Here is a 17,253-nt window from a genome sequence, read left to right on the forward strand (position 1 = left end):
GTCAATGAATATTTGATACATAGATAGAGACTAGATAGAGCAGTGGTTCTCAAACTTTCTGTTCCCTTGACATTCTTAAAATGATGGAGGACCCAACGAGCTTTGGTTTATGTTGGTTGCATTTATTGATATTTCCTCTATTAGACATTAAAATGGAGACAATGTGAATATTTATTTATTTGTTTGACTTCATGGATGCCCTGAAAGGGTCTCTGGGATCTCCAGGGGTCCCCAGACCACACTTGGAGAAATGCTGTCAAGGACTATCAAGCATAGTTGGTTTGAATCATTCTTATACTTCCTTTTATTTCAGGATCAGGTTTAATTCCTTGTCTCATATCTGTTCATCGCTCTTGCATTCCTTTGCTAAAACTGTCTCTGCCTCCCTCTACAAGAGATAGTATTGGGTTCATTGGATTCAGAATCCAAAATACTAAAAAGGTGTGGATTCCCAAAGTGCTGCTCCTCCTGGGCAGATGATGGTCATAGTCATGTAGCAACCAGGTGGGGGGCTGCACTCAGAGAGACAGTTCCAGACAAGGAGCTAAAATTAATAATAAATCTTACAGTGAGATTTAGTATTAGAGAATTATTTTATTCTTACATACTGAGTTCTGGTGAAGATGCCTACCAAGATGTCATCAAAATGATAACACATTTTTGGTGATGTCAAGACTCAAATTCCACCCTTATGGTTCTCCATCTGATTCAGATACTGAATTTGCAAGATTCACATCTGTATGCCATGACACATATTATATCAGAACCTCCCTTGCCTGTCCTCCTCTGGCTGATCGTTGATTGTAATGAATTGAAATTGAGTTTCCTGTCCCCCTGCTGATGCCTACAATGGGGAGGTTCCATGCTTTTCTTTTTAATCTGCAAATGAATTGCTTCCAAGAAGGTGGCATCACTCCCTTCAAAACTGCAATAGGCTGATTCTGCTGTGCTGGTTACATTCAAGAAGCTCACCCCACAACAGAGCTGCAGAGAAGAAGGCACCAAAGAACCAGAAACCAGAAACACACAAGGCAGAACGGAGGTGCCAAGAAAATACACTATGCTATTATGACTGGCTATCGAGAACATGTGTTTTTCAATTCAGTTGTACCTTGCTGGGTTTTCCCCAAAAATGCCCTGGCCCAAACTAGAAGCAGTCCCAAAGCCCTGCAGGTGCCTCTTTTCCATATGGCTTCACATTCTTTGATTCAAGGCGGTTGCCCTCCTTCCTCCCATCCCACCCTGAATTCTTAGAAAACCAGAAGCATCTGTGATGGGGTTTCCAGTGTCATTCAGCTAAAAATCTTTAACATTTGCACCTCAGAATGATCATTTGGATTTCAGAATGTTCTCAGGGAAACACGGGATCACCTTGGTATTTGACTGCAGTGACCACCTTTGACTGTTGTCTTTCACTGCATGAGCCACAATTTGCTTGGAAATGTCTCAGCTGAGATGATTTTCCTCACAGCTAAAAGGCCCTTTGTGGGGGATATACTGTACAACACCGTTCTTCCATAGCATCTACTACTAAGTGCCCTGCAGCTAATGTTGCTGTAAAGTAGCTGACCTGATTGGACAAGATGTAGTAATGAATATCATCTGCTTTGTATGACCATCCCTTCCACTTCAGATGCTGATTCTTAGGATTCAGGGATGAGAAATAGGGTGGACGGCTCTTTGGAATTGGGGAGAAGCGATTTCTGTGAGCTTCACCGTGGATATAGCTTGCTGGAAAGGCACTGGTTGTGTCACTACTTTATGAAGTGTAACAGATGTCTTAAACATAGATTAGGGGGAAACTCCATCTTCTGTCCACCTGTCATTCAAATTACCCTCAGCAGCTTTTAAGGGGAAGTTTATTCCCTTCCCCTTCCCGCTCCCTCCCTCCTCCCTCCCATCCATCTATCCATCGATCCTGAATTTTGGCAATTGCCTGGGCAAGTCAAAGCAATTTTCTTGGCAACATTTTTGGAAGTGGTTTGCCTTCCCATTTTCTCAGGGCTAAGAGGAAGGGATTGGCCCAAAGGTAGCACTAGAACTGATGGGGACTAGAACTCATGAGAGAGAGTTTGGTCTGGGGGAGAAGGTGCTGGCCTAGAAACCAGGAGATGGTGAGTTCTAGGCCTCCATTAGGTATGAAAGCCAGCTGGGTGGCTTTGGGCCAGTCTTTCCCTCTCAGCCCAACCCACCTCACAGCATTTTGGTGGTGAGAATAGGAGGCAGGAGTTGAGCAAATTAAAAAAAAAGTGTGATAACAATCTGATGGTGGTGGTGGTGGTGATGATGATAACCACTACAGCCAGCTGCTTTGTTTTGTTTTTAAATGGGCTTTTATGGTGTCACAATGCTTTGCATATGCAAGTCCAAACTGGCTTAATAAAAACCCATGAGCAAAGCCTGCAGTGAGTTTGGAGAGATGGATCTAGTCATCTGTCAAAACCGTCTTCCAATCACAGCCATGTTATGTAAATCTATTTTTTTTCTTGTTTGGGGAGGGAGGTGTCACATAAATTACCATGAATTAATGGAGGGGTCGCGTTATGGCAAAATGTGAGAATCACCAGTCATTTTCGACCATCTCCTAGATTCGTCCAAACATTGCGTGTTCGAATATATCATCCCTGTGGGTGGGAGACACGAGAAGACCTGCTAAATGAGTCTTGTGCCTTAAGAGTTATGCCTGATGCCTGCATAATGCATGATAAAGACGTTCACTGTAGGTCCCTTTGGAGGTCAGCAAAATGTTGGGGGTGAAAACTCTGATTCTTCTTCAAGATGGTGGGAGAGTCCAGAGTTGTGCCAGGTGCAGCTCTTGCAGCTGCAGGAGACAGGGCCATCCAGGGACGCAGGGGCCAAACCGTTTCCCCTGACGAGACCTGGAGGCTTCCGAAGAGCTTCCCTCAGTACTTTAAAGTACTTTATTTGCAGATACTGCAAATCTTGCTGCAAGGTTGTTAATTTGCGTCCCTACTTGCTTCTCAGGTATCTCGTGATTTCAGTCTGCACATGAAACTCACTTTTCCGCCATCTCCTTCGCAATCTAATTTCTGATTTTGTTAAAACAAAAAATTATTGATCAGGACCTTCAAAATACTATGAACTCCTGTAACTGCCTGGAGAAGTCCCTGCAGTTTTATTGTTTTATTCACGGCTTTATCACACATTGGCCTTAGAGCAAATAGAGGACCTACGTGGCATTCTCAGAAATAAAGCTAATGCTAAATGCTGGGGCTTTGCGTTTTATCTTATCTTATTCTTTTTTCATTCCATTCCATTCCATTCCAGATTTCACTTCACTTCACTTCACTATTTCTATTTATTTCTATTTCTATTTCTATTTCTATTTCTATTTCTATTTCTATTTCTATTTCTATTTCTATTTCTATTTCTATTTCTATTTCTATTTCTATTTCTATTTCTATTTCTATTATTTCTATTTCTATTTTATAATAAATGTTCCAACATAGAACACCTTTGCCTAATATAGAGTGGAGGGGAGCTGTGTCAATTTGTCAGTCTCAGGTTCACATAATAGCATTAAATGACCCAGGAATCTGTGTTAAGAAAACATTCCACATGGTTTCGGTTTGAATTCATCTAGCATGTGTGAATTGGTTTGAATTTTCTCCATGCTTTGCGTTTTGACATGTCTGTTTTTCAACTTGGGACATGCACTCCAAAAATACGGGGATGAAATTCAAATCCTTGCAATGTACTCATAGAGAGGATTCTTTAAAAAAAAAAAGAAAAAAAAGAACAGAAACAGGACCAAAGATCGATAATTGCCTCATCAGAAATGGTAGATGTGAGGAAGGGGGAGATTGGGAGAACTACCAAGGGGGCCTTCCAGCCTTTCTTCGTCAGCCATTCCTCTGGGAATGCTAATAACTCTATCATTCAGTCACGTTACGGTGTGTAATTTCAACGCGGAAAGCCGGTCTGGCTGGCGGCAATTCTGCTAGGACGTGTGCCAATTGTTTGGTTGATAGGCCTAGAAATAGGAATCTTCAGGTCTGCTGGCCGGAAGGGTAAACACAGGAGTATAACTGAGGCACAGTGCTACAGACATCTTATGACGCTGTTGTCTCTTTCCCAGGAGAATGGCCCTGTAATCTGGCTTTAGATGTTTCCTCAGCCTCAGCTTTGAAAGCAAGAACGCTTCCAGGCTTTGACAGTTGGACTCCCCAAGAGACCTTCTCACAAAGTCCTCTTTTCACAGCTGAGAAACTCTGAACCTCCTCCTGTACTTCCTGACATGTTAACAGAATTGCTTCAATAACATTAGAGTGGCTCATAGAAATCAACAAACATACACACACAAACACAAATACACACAAACATTTGATTTATATCTCTGGAATCACAACTGACTTTTCCTGCTGCTGAAAATGTACATCTGTAGCTAGGACTGGCACTCCCAGCATTGCATAATAGAAAGTGGGATGAAATAATAATAATAATAATAATAATAATAATAATAATAATAATAAAAATGGTGTTGAAAGATTTAATGGTTAAATCTTTGAACACCGTTTTCTGAGGTGTTCAAAGATTTAAGTGGAAGTATTAAATCAAAACCTTGCCAGTGTGAAGAAATGCAGTGTTAAAGATAACACACACACACAAACAGATACATATACATTTATAAATTTAACCTTCAAAATATTTCTGTCTATGTATGTCTATATGCTTCTCTCTCCCTGTGTGTGTTGTGTGTGTATTTATAGTATAAACATCTGTTTGTGCATGTGTGTACCTAGCTTTGTAGAGTACATGTTTGAACATACACACACACATATACTCTAAAAAGCCAGGTCCTTTCATCTACATACATTCATAAAGAAGTGGTACCATTTTGGTTCCTATACGGTTATCCAGTTCAGCAAGTTGTCAAAACAACATAACTGTAGCCACCTCTTCACCTGTACTTCACCTGCAGAATTCTGGGTAAATTACGGAAGTTGATCGATGTGGCATGAGGAAGCTACGGCTTGCCCCATTCCTAATGTGCAGCCACATCTGGGCAGCCAATCTGAAGAATCTAACTCACCCCCTAGAATGCATGCAGTATATAGACACCCATTTAGAATACCTATTTTTAACTTTCTATTACTCCATAGGATGGGCTGATCCTATAGTTATCTCTTCTCTGTTAATACTTTCCAATATACTCTCGTGGGTATCATTTGAAGAAGGAAAAGGAGAAGGAGAATATAGAAATAATTCATTTAATTTTGTCCTCTCTTATAGCTTTGGCAACTTAGTGTAATGCTGGAAGCTGGATTCCAAATAACGGGTGGAGCTAAGACAGAAACTAAATGTGGATTGATTTCAATTAAAGTTATACACTAGTTTCATTTTGGATTATGTATGTAAATAAATTTCATTAAAATCACGTCTACTTCTTGGAAGCAGAAGAATGAACAATCCTGTACATGAAGAATCATATTTAACTGCATATATTTAAAGTTGGTTTAAATTGAAACAATCCTACATGTATGACATGAAGGGGGTGGCTGGCACCTTAATATGGCCCTGGGGAATTTGAATATCTTCCATCTTGGGTTTTAGCTTTCTACATTATATATTTTATAATAATGATATATTTTTAGAGTCTATATTGCATATTTATATTTTAATTTTTTTAAAAAATTGATATGAACCATTGTTATTTTAATGTATTGTAAGGCACCCAGAGTCGTGTTTGAGATGGGTGATGGAAAAATCTGCTAAAGAAATAAAAATAAATTACTTAGAAACTCATCTTCTTAATTTGAACAGAAAAAGATCTTTACACGATTTAATACCTTTTTATTAATTGCTCCCTGTTGTTCATTTTGGGCCTCAGCACAATGATGTAGCATTTGGGGAAAAAGATACATCCCAGTAAGGCAGCACTGGAGGACAAGATGGAGAAGATCTCCACAGCCACCATGGCTTTCCCTGTCGTGCTCAGGTAGCTTGGCACAAAGGACACCCACACGCTGCAAAAAGCCAACATGCTGAAGGTGATGAACTTGGCTTCATTAAAGCTGTCAGGCAAATTACGTGCAAAGTATGACACAATGAAGCTGGCAAGAGCCAAGAAGCCAAGGTAGCCCAGGACAAAATAGAACATGAGGATGGAGCCTTCATTGCATTGCAAAAGCATGGTTTCCATAAAGGAGTGCATGTCTAACTCAGGGAATGGAGGAGAGGTTGCCAACCACACAGAACAAAGGATGGCTTGGAAAAGAGAGCAGGAAAAAAGAATCAAAAGGGCCAGTCTTTTCCCTACCCATTTCCTCATCTGAGATCCTGGCTTGGTGGCCATGAAAGCCACAACCACAGTGATGGTTTTGGCCAGGACACAAGAAACAGCCACTGAGAAGATGAGGCCAAAAGATGGTTGCTGGAGGAGGCAGGTCACTTTCCCAGGTTGGCTGAGGAAGAGAAAGGGAGAGAGAAAGCAGAGCAAAAGGGACACCAGGAGGGTGTAGGTGAGGTCCCGGTTGTTGGCTTTCACTATGGGGGTGTCCTTGTGCTTAATAAATGTTCCAAGTATCCAGGCTGTTATCAAGCAAAATGCAACAGCAGCTGATGCCAAGGACATCCCTAAAGGTTCTTCATAAGACAGGAAACTTGATTTTTTGGTGATGCAACAATCTTGCTCCTTGCTGGGATACTGATCTTCAGGACATTTGAAACAATCTTCCATCTCTACATTAGAAATCAAAAGAAATCTCAGTCATTGACCAACCAAGTCAAACTGTAGTATCTTTGGTGTTCATTCTGTCTACAATCTATCTCTATATTGCAATATTATACTGAAATATAATATTTACACAATATCATCATATAGGACCAAAGGAGGAAAGTGGATTTGAACTGTTAAGGACAGTGAGTATTCACAATGCAGACTTTTGAGATTTCAAAATTTTAACAGTACTCTGAATGTCCAGAACTGGGGAAAAAAAGGAATTGGCAGATTGAACTGTGGAATTTAGGAGCAGCAGCAGCAGATGTTGATAGTATTGACTGTGAGGGGATAAACTAGTATCCTTCATCAAAACCCTTTGAATTTTCTACTTGTGGAAGAGTAAGTTAGCATAAAGCCTTCAATTTATAAATTCTTAGTAAAAATAAGATATTACTATTCAAAGAACATTTCCCCCTCATGTTCATTTTCTAGTGTTTTGCTCGTCTTAGACCAAAATGTATCATTTCTGGCAAACTCATGGAGTATGCCCATCTCTGAATCCTAAACTAGGCTTCCAGAAGGCTTCTTCTGAAATGTTGGGCACAAATGCCAACTCATCAGGAATACCTGTGAGAATACCAGAATTTTGCAACTTAACATAGTCTTTATTTTTTTTCAGATCATTTGTCAGGGAGATTCACATGACTCCCTGGATTTCATCTGAGGAAATATGTCCTTACTAATACAATACTTTAGTTATATGCCCATCATATAGTTACTTTCCTTAGCTCTGAGGGAAACATTTCTTTTAAGCCCATGTCATGATCAAATGGAAAACTGCACAACTGACCCATCTTATCTGAAATCTTTCCCTCTGGACATGGAACACAGTCATAGCAGCAGGATGGTCTCCCTTCCATCCTTCTCTTCCAGGTTCCTGGGTAACAGTACTCATTACAGAGAGAAATGGGAAGAACCTGCTGACAACATGAAGCAGAGCTCAGAAAGAGATCCCAGGTTTGTTGTTCTTATGTACATGAGAACTTTAAACCATTTTAACTATTTATTCCATAAAAAGTGATAAGGCAAGTAGGAATGTTTGGGCAAAAAATGAATTATAGTTTTTAAAGGAAAATATAACAAAGACATATGTTCAAGTATAATTATGTATCATAGTTTTTCAAAAGATTAATACAGTGTTACAGAATGACCCCATATTTGAGACAAATGAATGTTGGCATGATCATGTGGAAAGTTTTGTTTTTTCTATAAAAAGACAATTCTGAGTTGGTCCCTCCCAAAAGAGGATTTATTGAGATTTTCTTGACCATACCTGGTTGAAACCGGGGTGCCAGAGAAGCCTATTTTCATCAATGACCATTTTTTTGCCTTTTGCAGCATTAGGATCTAGCCTTCCAACTTTAACTCTCTGAAATGACCTGTTAGGAAAAGTGATCATGTTGATAACATCAAATCCTCCTGTTACTTCCCTTTTGTCATTAAAGAAGACTCCTTCTCCAGCTGAGTTGTTGAAAGAAATGCCTTGGAGAAATGGGTGGAGCTGTTTGGAAAAAGAAAGTGAGGTGGGGGGAGACAGAGAAGAAAATAACATGGTCATACTTGGAGGAAAGAGTTCAGTACTGGTTACTCTGGATTCATTTGGCTGGGTGTACAATTTGGGTAAGAACAATGTTTTCACCCTAGCTCCTTGAAGCATACCTACCTAGTGCTGAAATATCTTAGCCAATTTTGCCAACCTAATCAAGTTGTACTAAATTCTTCATGGAAAGGAAAGTGTAAAGAGGTTACCTGCCAAGGCTGGAGATATCTGAAGCATACATATCTAGTGTTTAATCCTAGCCTATTTTGCCATTCGAATCAAGTTGTGAGAGCCAGTTTGGTGCAACAAGTTAGAAACCAGGAGACCGAGTTCTAGTCCCACCTTTGGCACAAAGCCGGCAGGGTGACCTTGAGCCAGTCACTTTCTCTCAGCCATAGGAAGGACGAAATTGCAAACAACTTCCAAAATCTTTGCCAAGAGTATTGCAGGGACTTCTCCAGGGAGTCTCCGAGAATCCGACACAATTGAATGGATTTAAAAAAACAAAAAACAAGAAACAATTTGTACTAACTTCTTCACAGAGAGGAAAGTGTAGAGAGGTTACCTGCCAAGGCTGGAGATCTGTGACTCGAACCATGTTTCCCACCACCCTTTTGCCCTGGTTTGGTCCCTTTGATAGTAAGGCCTGCAAAGAATGAGCCACAGCGAAGACACCATTGTAGATACTATAACTATGACCAGTCATTTCCATTTCAAAGAGAGGTCCAGGAAGTTTCTCCAGGTTCTCCTCCCCAGTGCACTGTCCAATGTCCATTGTTGGCAATCCTGAATTAGGGAAGAAACAGTCAAATGCTTGCTCCCAAAATTCCTTTATAAATCCATCTCTGGGCCTCAAAGAAGGTTTTATGGACTGAACAAATGCCTTGAATCCCAGAACCTCATTTGAAGGAATTTGAAAGGAAATGGCCCCATTGAACAACTGGAGGTTCCAAGACTTTTGAAATCCTGTTAGGATAAAATCAAATTGACTAGTCATGATCCAAACCTTTCTAAAAGATATATTTTCTTTAAATGTAGTGTCCAGCGTAAATATGACACCTGAGAGCCATACAAGCAACAGAGATTCTCCATAGATGACAAATGTGTTTGTCCTGCTGTCTTCGTAATGTCTATAAAGGGTAAACAGTATACCACTAAATTTATCCAAGTCATCAATATTCGGTATTCCTGGGACTTGTTGTAGGAAAGCTGAACAGATTCCATTCTCTGAAAGCAAAAGCTGCATTTTCTGCAAAAATTGTTTTCCGCTCTCACTCTCAGAAGCCAACAGCCCAACCCACTTCCATCCAAAATGCTGTAACAATTGGAGAATCCCAACATACAGCGGAGCCTCATTTGGGGCCATGGAGTAAAGTGATGAGAACCGACTGGTATAAAATTCTTCTGGTGGATATGAACCATATGTAAGCTGAGAGAAAATTAAAATATGTTAAAGTCATAAGTTAGGCTACGTGCCCTTCTCTCTGTACCTCTTTAGGGTACAGTTGAAAAAAAAGAAGATTGCTCCTGTACTCCCAGTTCCTCTGTTTATCAGAAGATAATGCAATTACTGGGGTACTCACTCATTTAGAGAATCTATCAGGAAAGACGTCTGATTTGAAGCAGGGAAAGTAGGATTAAGATCCATCATCGCTTATCCAATCATGATTTACAGTTACTCAATAAATCTTCTTCCTAGGACTGACAGAGGGACTGGCCCAAGTTCAGGCAGCTTCAAGGTAGGATTGAAATGCATGATCCTTATGCTGGTTGAGTGGTTTTCAGGTACTCCCTAAGTCTTCTTTTGGTGATAGTGTGCGAGCGCATGTGTGGGCTTTTGAGTCAGTGTTTACTGCTGAAGACTGCCTGGACCAGTCTGTGAAGGTTTCCTGGCAAGATTGCAGAAGTGGTTTGCCATTGCCTTCTTCTTCCCAGGGCTGAGAGAGAGGGACTGACCCAAGGCCACCCAACTGGTCTTCTGCCTAAGATGGAACTAGAACTCATGGTCTCCCACTTTCTAGCCTGATGCCTTAACCACTACACGAAACTGGCTCTCCCTTTGGCAATAGTAATGGGGGATAAAAAAAAGAACTTCATCTATATTCTTTGGGCTTTAAGTATAAACAGAAGAGTGGGTTAACTTTCCCCACCCACAGACCAACCTGAGGAATCTTGTAGACATCTATAATGCCTGCAATATGGGAAGAGGTATCACATCCAAGTCCTCCAATGATGGCCATGAGGTTCTTAGCGATGCCACATTCATAGTTGGGGAGAAATCTATTCGATTTGAAAAGCAGGTCCAGGGTGGTTCGATAGGTCATTCTTGGATCATAGTAGCTGTCTGATACATGAAGACCAAGTGTGACATTGGCCAGGAGTTGTGGATTCCCATTGATCTCCTTTAGGGCAAATTCTAAGGAGAGGACATGCTGGTAGAATTTTGTGATCATGCTGCAAATAAAGAAAGCCTTTGAGAAAGCAAGTCTACAGTGAATGAAGTGGTGTCATATAAAACATAATGATACTTTCTCCCTGTGAATGGAAGGTCTACTTCTTGTGTCATGCTGATATTTGAGAATTACATAGCATAACACAACACTAAATGGTAAGTCTGTTTTGGGAAGTAGCCATTCTATTATTCCTTCCATGAGATCTGAAAATTTCCTCATAAAACATACAACTTCATAAATGGTTGGGTTTTAAGGCAAAAATGAACGGACCAGATATTGCCCTGTTTCTACTGAGTGGAACCTAATGTTTCCTTGGAGATTATTTTTCTTTCAGCTTTGCTCAGTCCTGACCCATTCTGTTCTGAATGCACAATTGGATAGTCTTGATTTTGGGTGTCTCAATAGAGGATGATTTAAAATTGCATTTTTGTGCTGTTTCCTGCAGATGCTTCTCAATCTTCCATAAAAAATGGGATTGGTTAAATGGATTTTCACTGTATCATTCTTATTTTATATAGTAGAAGAACATCATGGTTGAACATTTTCACATCTATCCATCCATCCCTGTCTGTGCTTTCTTCATGATCCAACTAATCTATAGGAATTCTAAAGAAGTTTCATATTTAATTTTATCTAGTGGAGACAGAGAAGCAATTCTTGCTTATTTTTTTCCAGTTATTTCTTGTGTTCATGATGAGTGGGCTAAAATTCTGCAAAGAAAATTGAAGCAGGGTTGTAACTTTAGCAGAAAAGAAGCAGTATTGAGAGAAATCTATGAGGTAGGAAGAAAATCCTAGCACCTAGCAAGATGCATCCTACTAGGAGGTAAACCAAGAAGAGAGTATATGCTTGTGGGACAAAGACAGAAAGGATGAGCCTAAGACTGCTCATGAAAATGTATTAAAAATCAGAGGATAAAAGGGATCAGTATAGAACCCACAGGAATTCCAGATGCCCTTTCTGTAGCCTACAGCCTTTGTCATCTGTTCATCTGAAATCTTCAACAATGTCTTCATAATCTAGCTACTGTATTTATTAGCAAAGCTAAAACAGGTTTCTAAATTGCTCCTCACAGTTTCATGACATCTTTTCAAAGTAGAATGATCATTTATAGTGGGAGAGCAGCATTCACACTTGGTAGAGCATTAGAACTAATGCAGAAACTGAGGAAAAAGAGTGGCTAAGAAGCTTCTCATCTGCTTGGATCATTTGGTTACTCACAGAAACAAGGGTTGTGATTTGTAAGAGCCAAGGAGGGGCAAAGTCCAATTAGATGAATCTGGATATTTGCTTACTTTGTAATCTCAAATATCCTATGTGATGGGTATTCATCAAACCAGAGTTCATTGGAAACATGTGTAATCTGCGAAACCATCCCTCCAATTAAGAGATCCGCTGGCTGGTGCCATTCATGCAGAACTGGAAAAGGATTAGCCACCAAGCAATTCAGCGTATTCACTTTGATCACGGGAAACATCAGAAGGAAGAACATATCTGCAGCACAAAGTGGAAAAGTCGAGACAGCCTACTGGATTTCAAAAATGGATGATTCCAGATGCACCTTTTGAGAGAAAAGCATCTATCTAAACTGAACTTCAACAGGGAAACAATGGCATGTTTCAATGCTGACTAAGAAAATCTGAAATCTGAAGTGTTTTCTGATTAAGAGCAGCAAAAGACAGCAGAAGAAACAAACCTGAATAGCAGTGTTGGTCTCTCCTTACTATCCCAGATCTCCACAGAACTGGGTTTAGATTTTGACTCATTCCAGACTTGCTTTCTGTTTTTCACATCTTTCTGTAAAGCCTTCAGAGGCTTGAGTAGGTGAACAAATTATAGTGATTTGCCCAATTCCAGGAAGTCTAAATTGTCCATTCTATTTTTTTTAATCCAGAATTCAAAACAACAGTCATTTCCCATGAAAGGATTGTTTTAATTAATTCCAATATCTTACTTCAAATCCATCTGGACCGTTAGTCTGTTTATAACTTTATAATTAGAATTAAAGTTGGTCCACCTAACTATCAGTCTCCCAAGCTTTGTGGGAATATTAAGTATCAAGTGGTTAAAAGAGTCTCTAAATATGTCAATGCATAGATAGATAGATAGATAGATGGTAGATAGAGAACTGACATGCAAGAGAGAGACAGATGGATGTCAGCCTTTCAGGGTAGGCTTAGCCAGGAAGGAGACTTTTAGAACTCTATTTTATTGTTGCAAGGTTTAATAAGAGAATCTTGAAATCCTGCCAGAATTTCCTTTGTCCTCTCTTATACCATAGGGCAGTGGCTCCCAAACATTTTGGTCCTTGACATTTTTATAAATGGCTGAGGACCCCAAAGAGGTTTCCTTTATGTTGGTTGTATCTATCGATACTTCCTGTATTAGAAATTGAATTGGAAACATTATAAATATTTATTTATTTGACTTCATGGATCCGCTGAAAGGGTCTCAGGGATCCACAGGTGTCCTCAGACCACATGTTGAGAACTGCTGCCATAGAGGATCAATCATGGTGGTTTTGAGTCTTTCTTATACCTCCTTCTCTGTCAGAATGTTTGTTAGTTGTCTCATAATTGCTCCTGCATTCCTTTGCTAGCAAGAACTCTGCCTCCCTCCACAAGAGCTAGTATTGGGTTGATTGGATTCGGAATCCAAAATACTAAAAAGGTGTGGATTCCCAAAGTACAGCTCCTGGGCATATGATGGCCATAGTCATCTAGCAACCAGGTAGAAGACTGCACTCAGAAAGACAGTTTCAGAAAAAGAACGTTACAGGAATCCTACCCTGAGATTTCCAGCAGAGGATCTGTCACCAGCTAGTCTGAATTCTAGCCATTTAGATATTCCAGGTCTTGACCCAAAACCGTTTTCTTCATCATCTGCATTAAAATATTAGGAGCTGGATTAGGCCAAAGTCAACAAGCTTCCAGCGCTGGACATGTTTGCAAGGCTGAGGGCCTTATTTGGACGCTCTCACAAAATTGATACGATGAAGGGACTTTCACATTCATAGATTGTTTCTCCAGATGGTCCTATCTGGACAAAAAACATCCATTTAAATAAATGCAAATTGTTGATCATCTTCTCCCCATCAACCACTATAGAGACCAAGGTAGTACTGAATATTCTTAAGCACTTTTCCTTTTGGTTGATAAGACGAGATGCTCTATTTCTAAACATGCCTTGGGCCATGAAAAGATACTCTTTTCAGGTAAAATCTGTGAAGATAAAGGCCAATGCTAAGGTTTTCAACTTGCCAGCTTCTATCTATCTATCTATCTATCTATCTATCTATCTATCTATCTATCTATCTATCTATCTATCTATCTACCTACCTACCTACCTACCTACCTACCTACCTAAATATGTATCATAAATCCTACATGACATAAACCTAATGTGAAAATTATTTAATGAGTTAAATAATCTTTGAGCGTATTTTGAAAAGCAGGAATGATAAGGTGGGAGTACAACTTGGAAGAGATTTTAAACCACAATCTAGGAATGAGGCATGATTTTTTATAAATTAATTTTAAAAAAAAAGACTTTAGTAGGTCAGAAGGTTTTTATGGGTTGGAATCTGATGTGATGTTTGGAAATTGAATTGAGACCCAGAATGTATGAGCATTGCACTGAACCTGTGTTTCAAAATAAAAAATAAAATACTGGGATGAATCTTAAAAGACAAACAAAGTAAAATTATCCCAAAGTGCTCCTCCTGGACATACAGTTTCTCTCTTTGTGTGTGTGTCTATGTGTGTGCATGATTTAATTATTTTGTTTTATTAGTTGGTGCCTGCTGTTAAGTTCTGGCCTCAGCACAATGAAGAAGCATTTTGGGAAGAAGATACATACCAGTAAGGCAGCACTGGAGGATTTATTTATTTATTGGCCACCTCCCTTCCTTTTCCAGAGACAAAAATTGACACTCAGAATGACTATTGGATTTATCAACATCATAACCCATATCCTACCTGGGGAAGTTTGTATAGACTTACGATGTCTGCAACATGGAAGGAGGTGTCAGTCCCAAGTCCCCCAATGACACCCAGGAGGGTTTTCCTGGTGTCACATTTATATCTGGGGACAAATTTTTGAGAATTGAAGAGAAGGTCCAAAGTGGTTCCATAGGTCATCCTTGGATTGTGCTAACTGTCACAGATGTGGAAGCCAAGTATGACATTGGGCAATATTTGTGGATTCTCACTGACCTCCTTCACAGCATATACCAAGGCAAGAACATGCTGGTAGGATTTTGTCACCATTCTGCCAATGGAGTTAATTAATTATTTTGCAGAAAATGCTGGAATAGATGAAATTGTCATACCGTGTGGTACTTTCTTCTGGAAAGACCATCTGATTTTTTTTTCTTTGTATCTTTTTTTATATACTTGTGCAGAGTTTCATGCTATGGAAAATGTTCTTGACAGTCAGGGTCTCAGAATGTTTTCAGCAATGTAATTGATTAAAAAATATCTCTTCTATGGTTTACAATTTTAGAACAAATTATTTCTATAGAAATGAAGGCCAAATTTGCATCTTCTCAGTATATGTATATACAAAAATGCCTTTTTCTAACTTTGGAACAGTTTTCTGCTTTAAAAATGCATAAAGGATATTTATTAGGTCAATTGCATGCAAAAAAGCATAAATTAAAGAAAAACATTCCCCAAAACATATATAGGTGAAAGTAGGCACACTTACGTTAGGTGAAGTTGTTTGCAAACATCTCTTTTGGAAAATATGCACACAAATTGCATTTATTGCAACATATTAGCAAGAATAACTTATTTTTCATGCAGTTTTTTTTTTTTTTAATTCCAGGCACAATTTTAAATTCATACACACAGAGAAACAGTTATTAAATTGCATTAGTAAATGAGTAAAATTTCCACACTTCAATCCAGCAAAAATTACATTGACGTGATCAGGTTCTCAACATAGAAAGATCAGAGTAAAGACAGAGACATAGAAATCATTTTAGAAGAATATATTGCATGGTGGATGAGAGAGAGAAAGAGAGAGAGAGAGAGAGAGATGGAGCCATAGAAGTATTGTGCACTTTTTAATGAATTTTGTGAGAAGAAAATCTAACATGACTGAAAGGAACAGAGAATGATCATTAGAGGAAAAAACAAATCGTATAGGGATATTCAGAAGGTAAGTTTAGAAGCATAGGAATATACTACAGAAGTATTCAGGCATAGGCATCATACCGAAGCATTCAAGTGGAGACAATGTATAAAATAACTAATTGGATGATAAGTGCCTGGGAGAAAAGTACAGGTTTATGGAGAAATTGACTAGGGTTTCAAAAAAAGAAAAGAAAGAAAGAAAGAAAGAAAGAAAGAAAGAAAGAAAGAAAGAAAGAAAGAAAGAAAGAAAGAAAGAAAGAAAGAAGATACACAATAGATAGGTATATATAGATAGATAGATACTGTGGATAGATAGATAGATATAATAATATTCTCTTGAAAGACAGAAATGCAAGGATTATTCCAGTTAGGCATTGTTCGAAATCTTTCCCTGAATGTGATGAATGGAAGAAATTAAACAAGAAGGAAGAAGGCCTTTATAGACCAGTCACAATCCAAATGAAGATTGTTTCTGAAATCTAAAGTATGTTGGCCTTCAAGGAGATGATACAATTATTTTTCTTGCGTTGTTGTTGATAACTTTTGTATACCTGCCTACCCCCGACCAAACAAACAAACAAAGAAACAGACACATGCAGCGTAATGATTTCTTTTATTTCTCCTATCTTAGAGAGAGAAAAAAATAGCTCATAGAATTTCCACATTTGGGCTCCCATGATGTGGCTCATGAAGAAGACCTATCAGATGTCTTTTGGTCAGAAAGGTGGAATGCAGTTCAAATTAATAAAGCCTTACCTTGCTGAAAATAGTGTGTCCTTTTCTGAACTGACTGAATTGACAATTTATAGATTTAGGGATTAAAAAGGGTTAAAGAGGGAGGGGAAAGAGTAAGATGGTAATTACTCAATAGCAAGAAGGGTGGAAGTCATAATGCTATCTTTTCTTTCTTTCTTTCACTTCTTTCTTCTTTCTTTTCTTTTCTTTTTTTCATTTTTTATGCTTTTATTGTATTGTAAAATTATAATACAAATATTTTTTTTAAAAAAAAAGAAACTGCTTGCCCCAAATCACAAAGAAATACTGTGATATTGATGATGAGATATTTTGAGTTTATATACAGACTTTCTCTCGCAAATCCTGTCTGAACAGGGGCTTTGACTAAATTACCTGTGTGGTCCAATACATATTAATTATTATTACTGTTAGTTACAGAAAGCCAAGAGAACTTCGGTTTTCCACTTAAAACCTAAGAACATCCCTCTTAACAGACATTTTCTGGGACAAATGAAGGAGTCCCTTTGAGATTCAACCTGACGATAGATAGATAGATAGATAGATAGATAGATAGACAGATAGATAGATAGATAGATTTCATTTATTTACTTATTTATGTATCTAATTTGTCCCCGCCCACCTCCT

General features: G+C 38.8%; 1 protein-coding gene across 1 annotated transcript; it reads right to left on the reverse strand.

Moving 5' to 3' along the window:
* Positions 1-5,803: 5,803 nt before the first annotated feature.
* LOC134497200 (vomeronasal type-2 receptor 26-like) lies at positions 5,804-9,648 on the reverse strand. The gene is made up of 4 exons (XM_063302876.1): positions 8,848-9,648; positions 8,016-8,243; positions 7,533-7,659; positions 5,804-6,702 (listed from the first exon to the last, which is right to left on the reverse strand). Exons 1-4 carry the CDS (start codon positions 9,646-9,648, stop codon positions 5,804-5,806), a joined length of 2,055 nt encoding a protein of 684 aa, XP_063158946.1.
* Between the last annotated feature and the right edge of the window lie 7,605 nt (positions 9,649-17,253).

Source organism: Candoia aspera, chromosome 4, assembly GCF_035149785.1.
Source record: "Candoia aspera isolate rCanAsp1 chromosome 4, rCanAsp1.hap2, whole genome shotgun sequence".
In the NCBI taxonomy this organism is placed as follows: Eukaryota; Metazoa; Chordata; class Lepidosauria; order Squamata; family Boidae; genus Candoia; species Candoia aspera.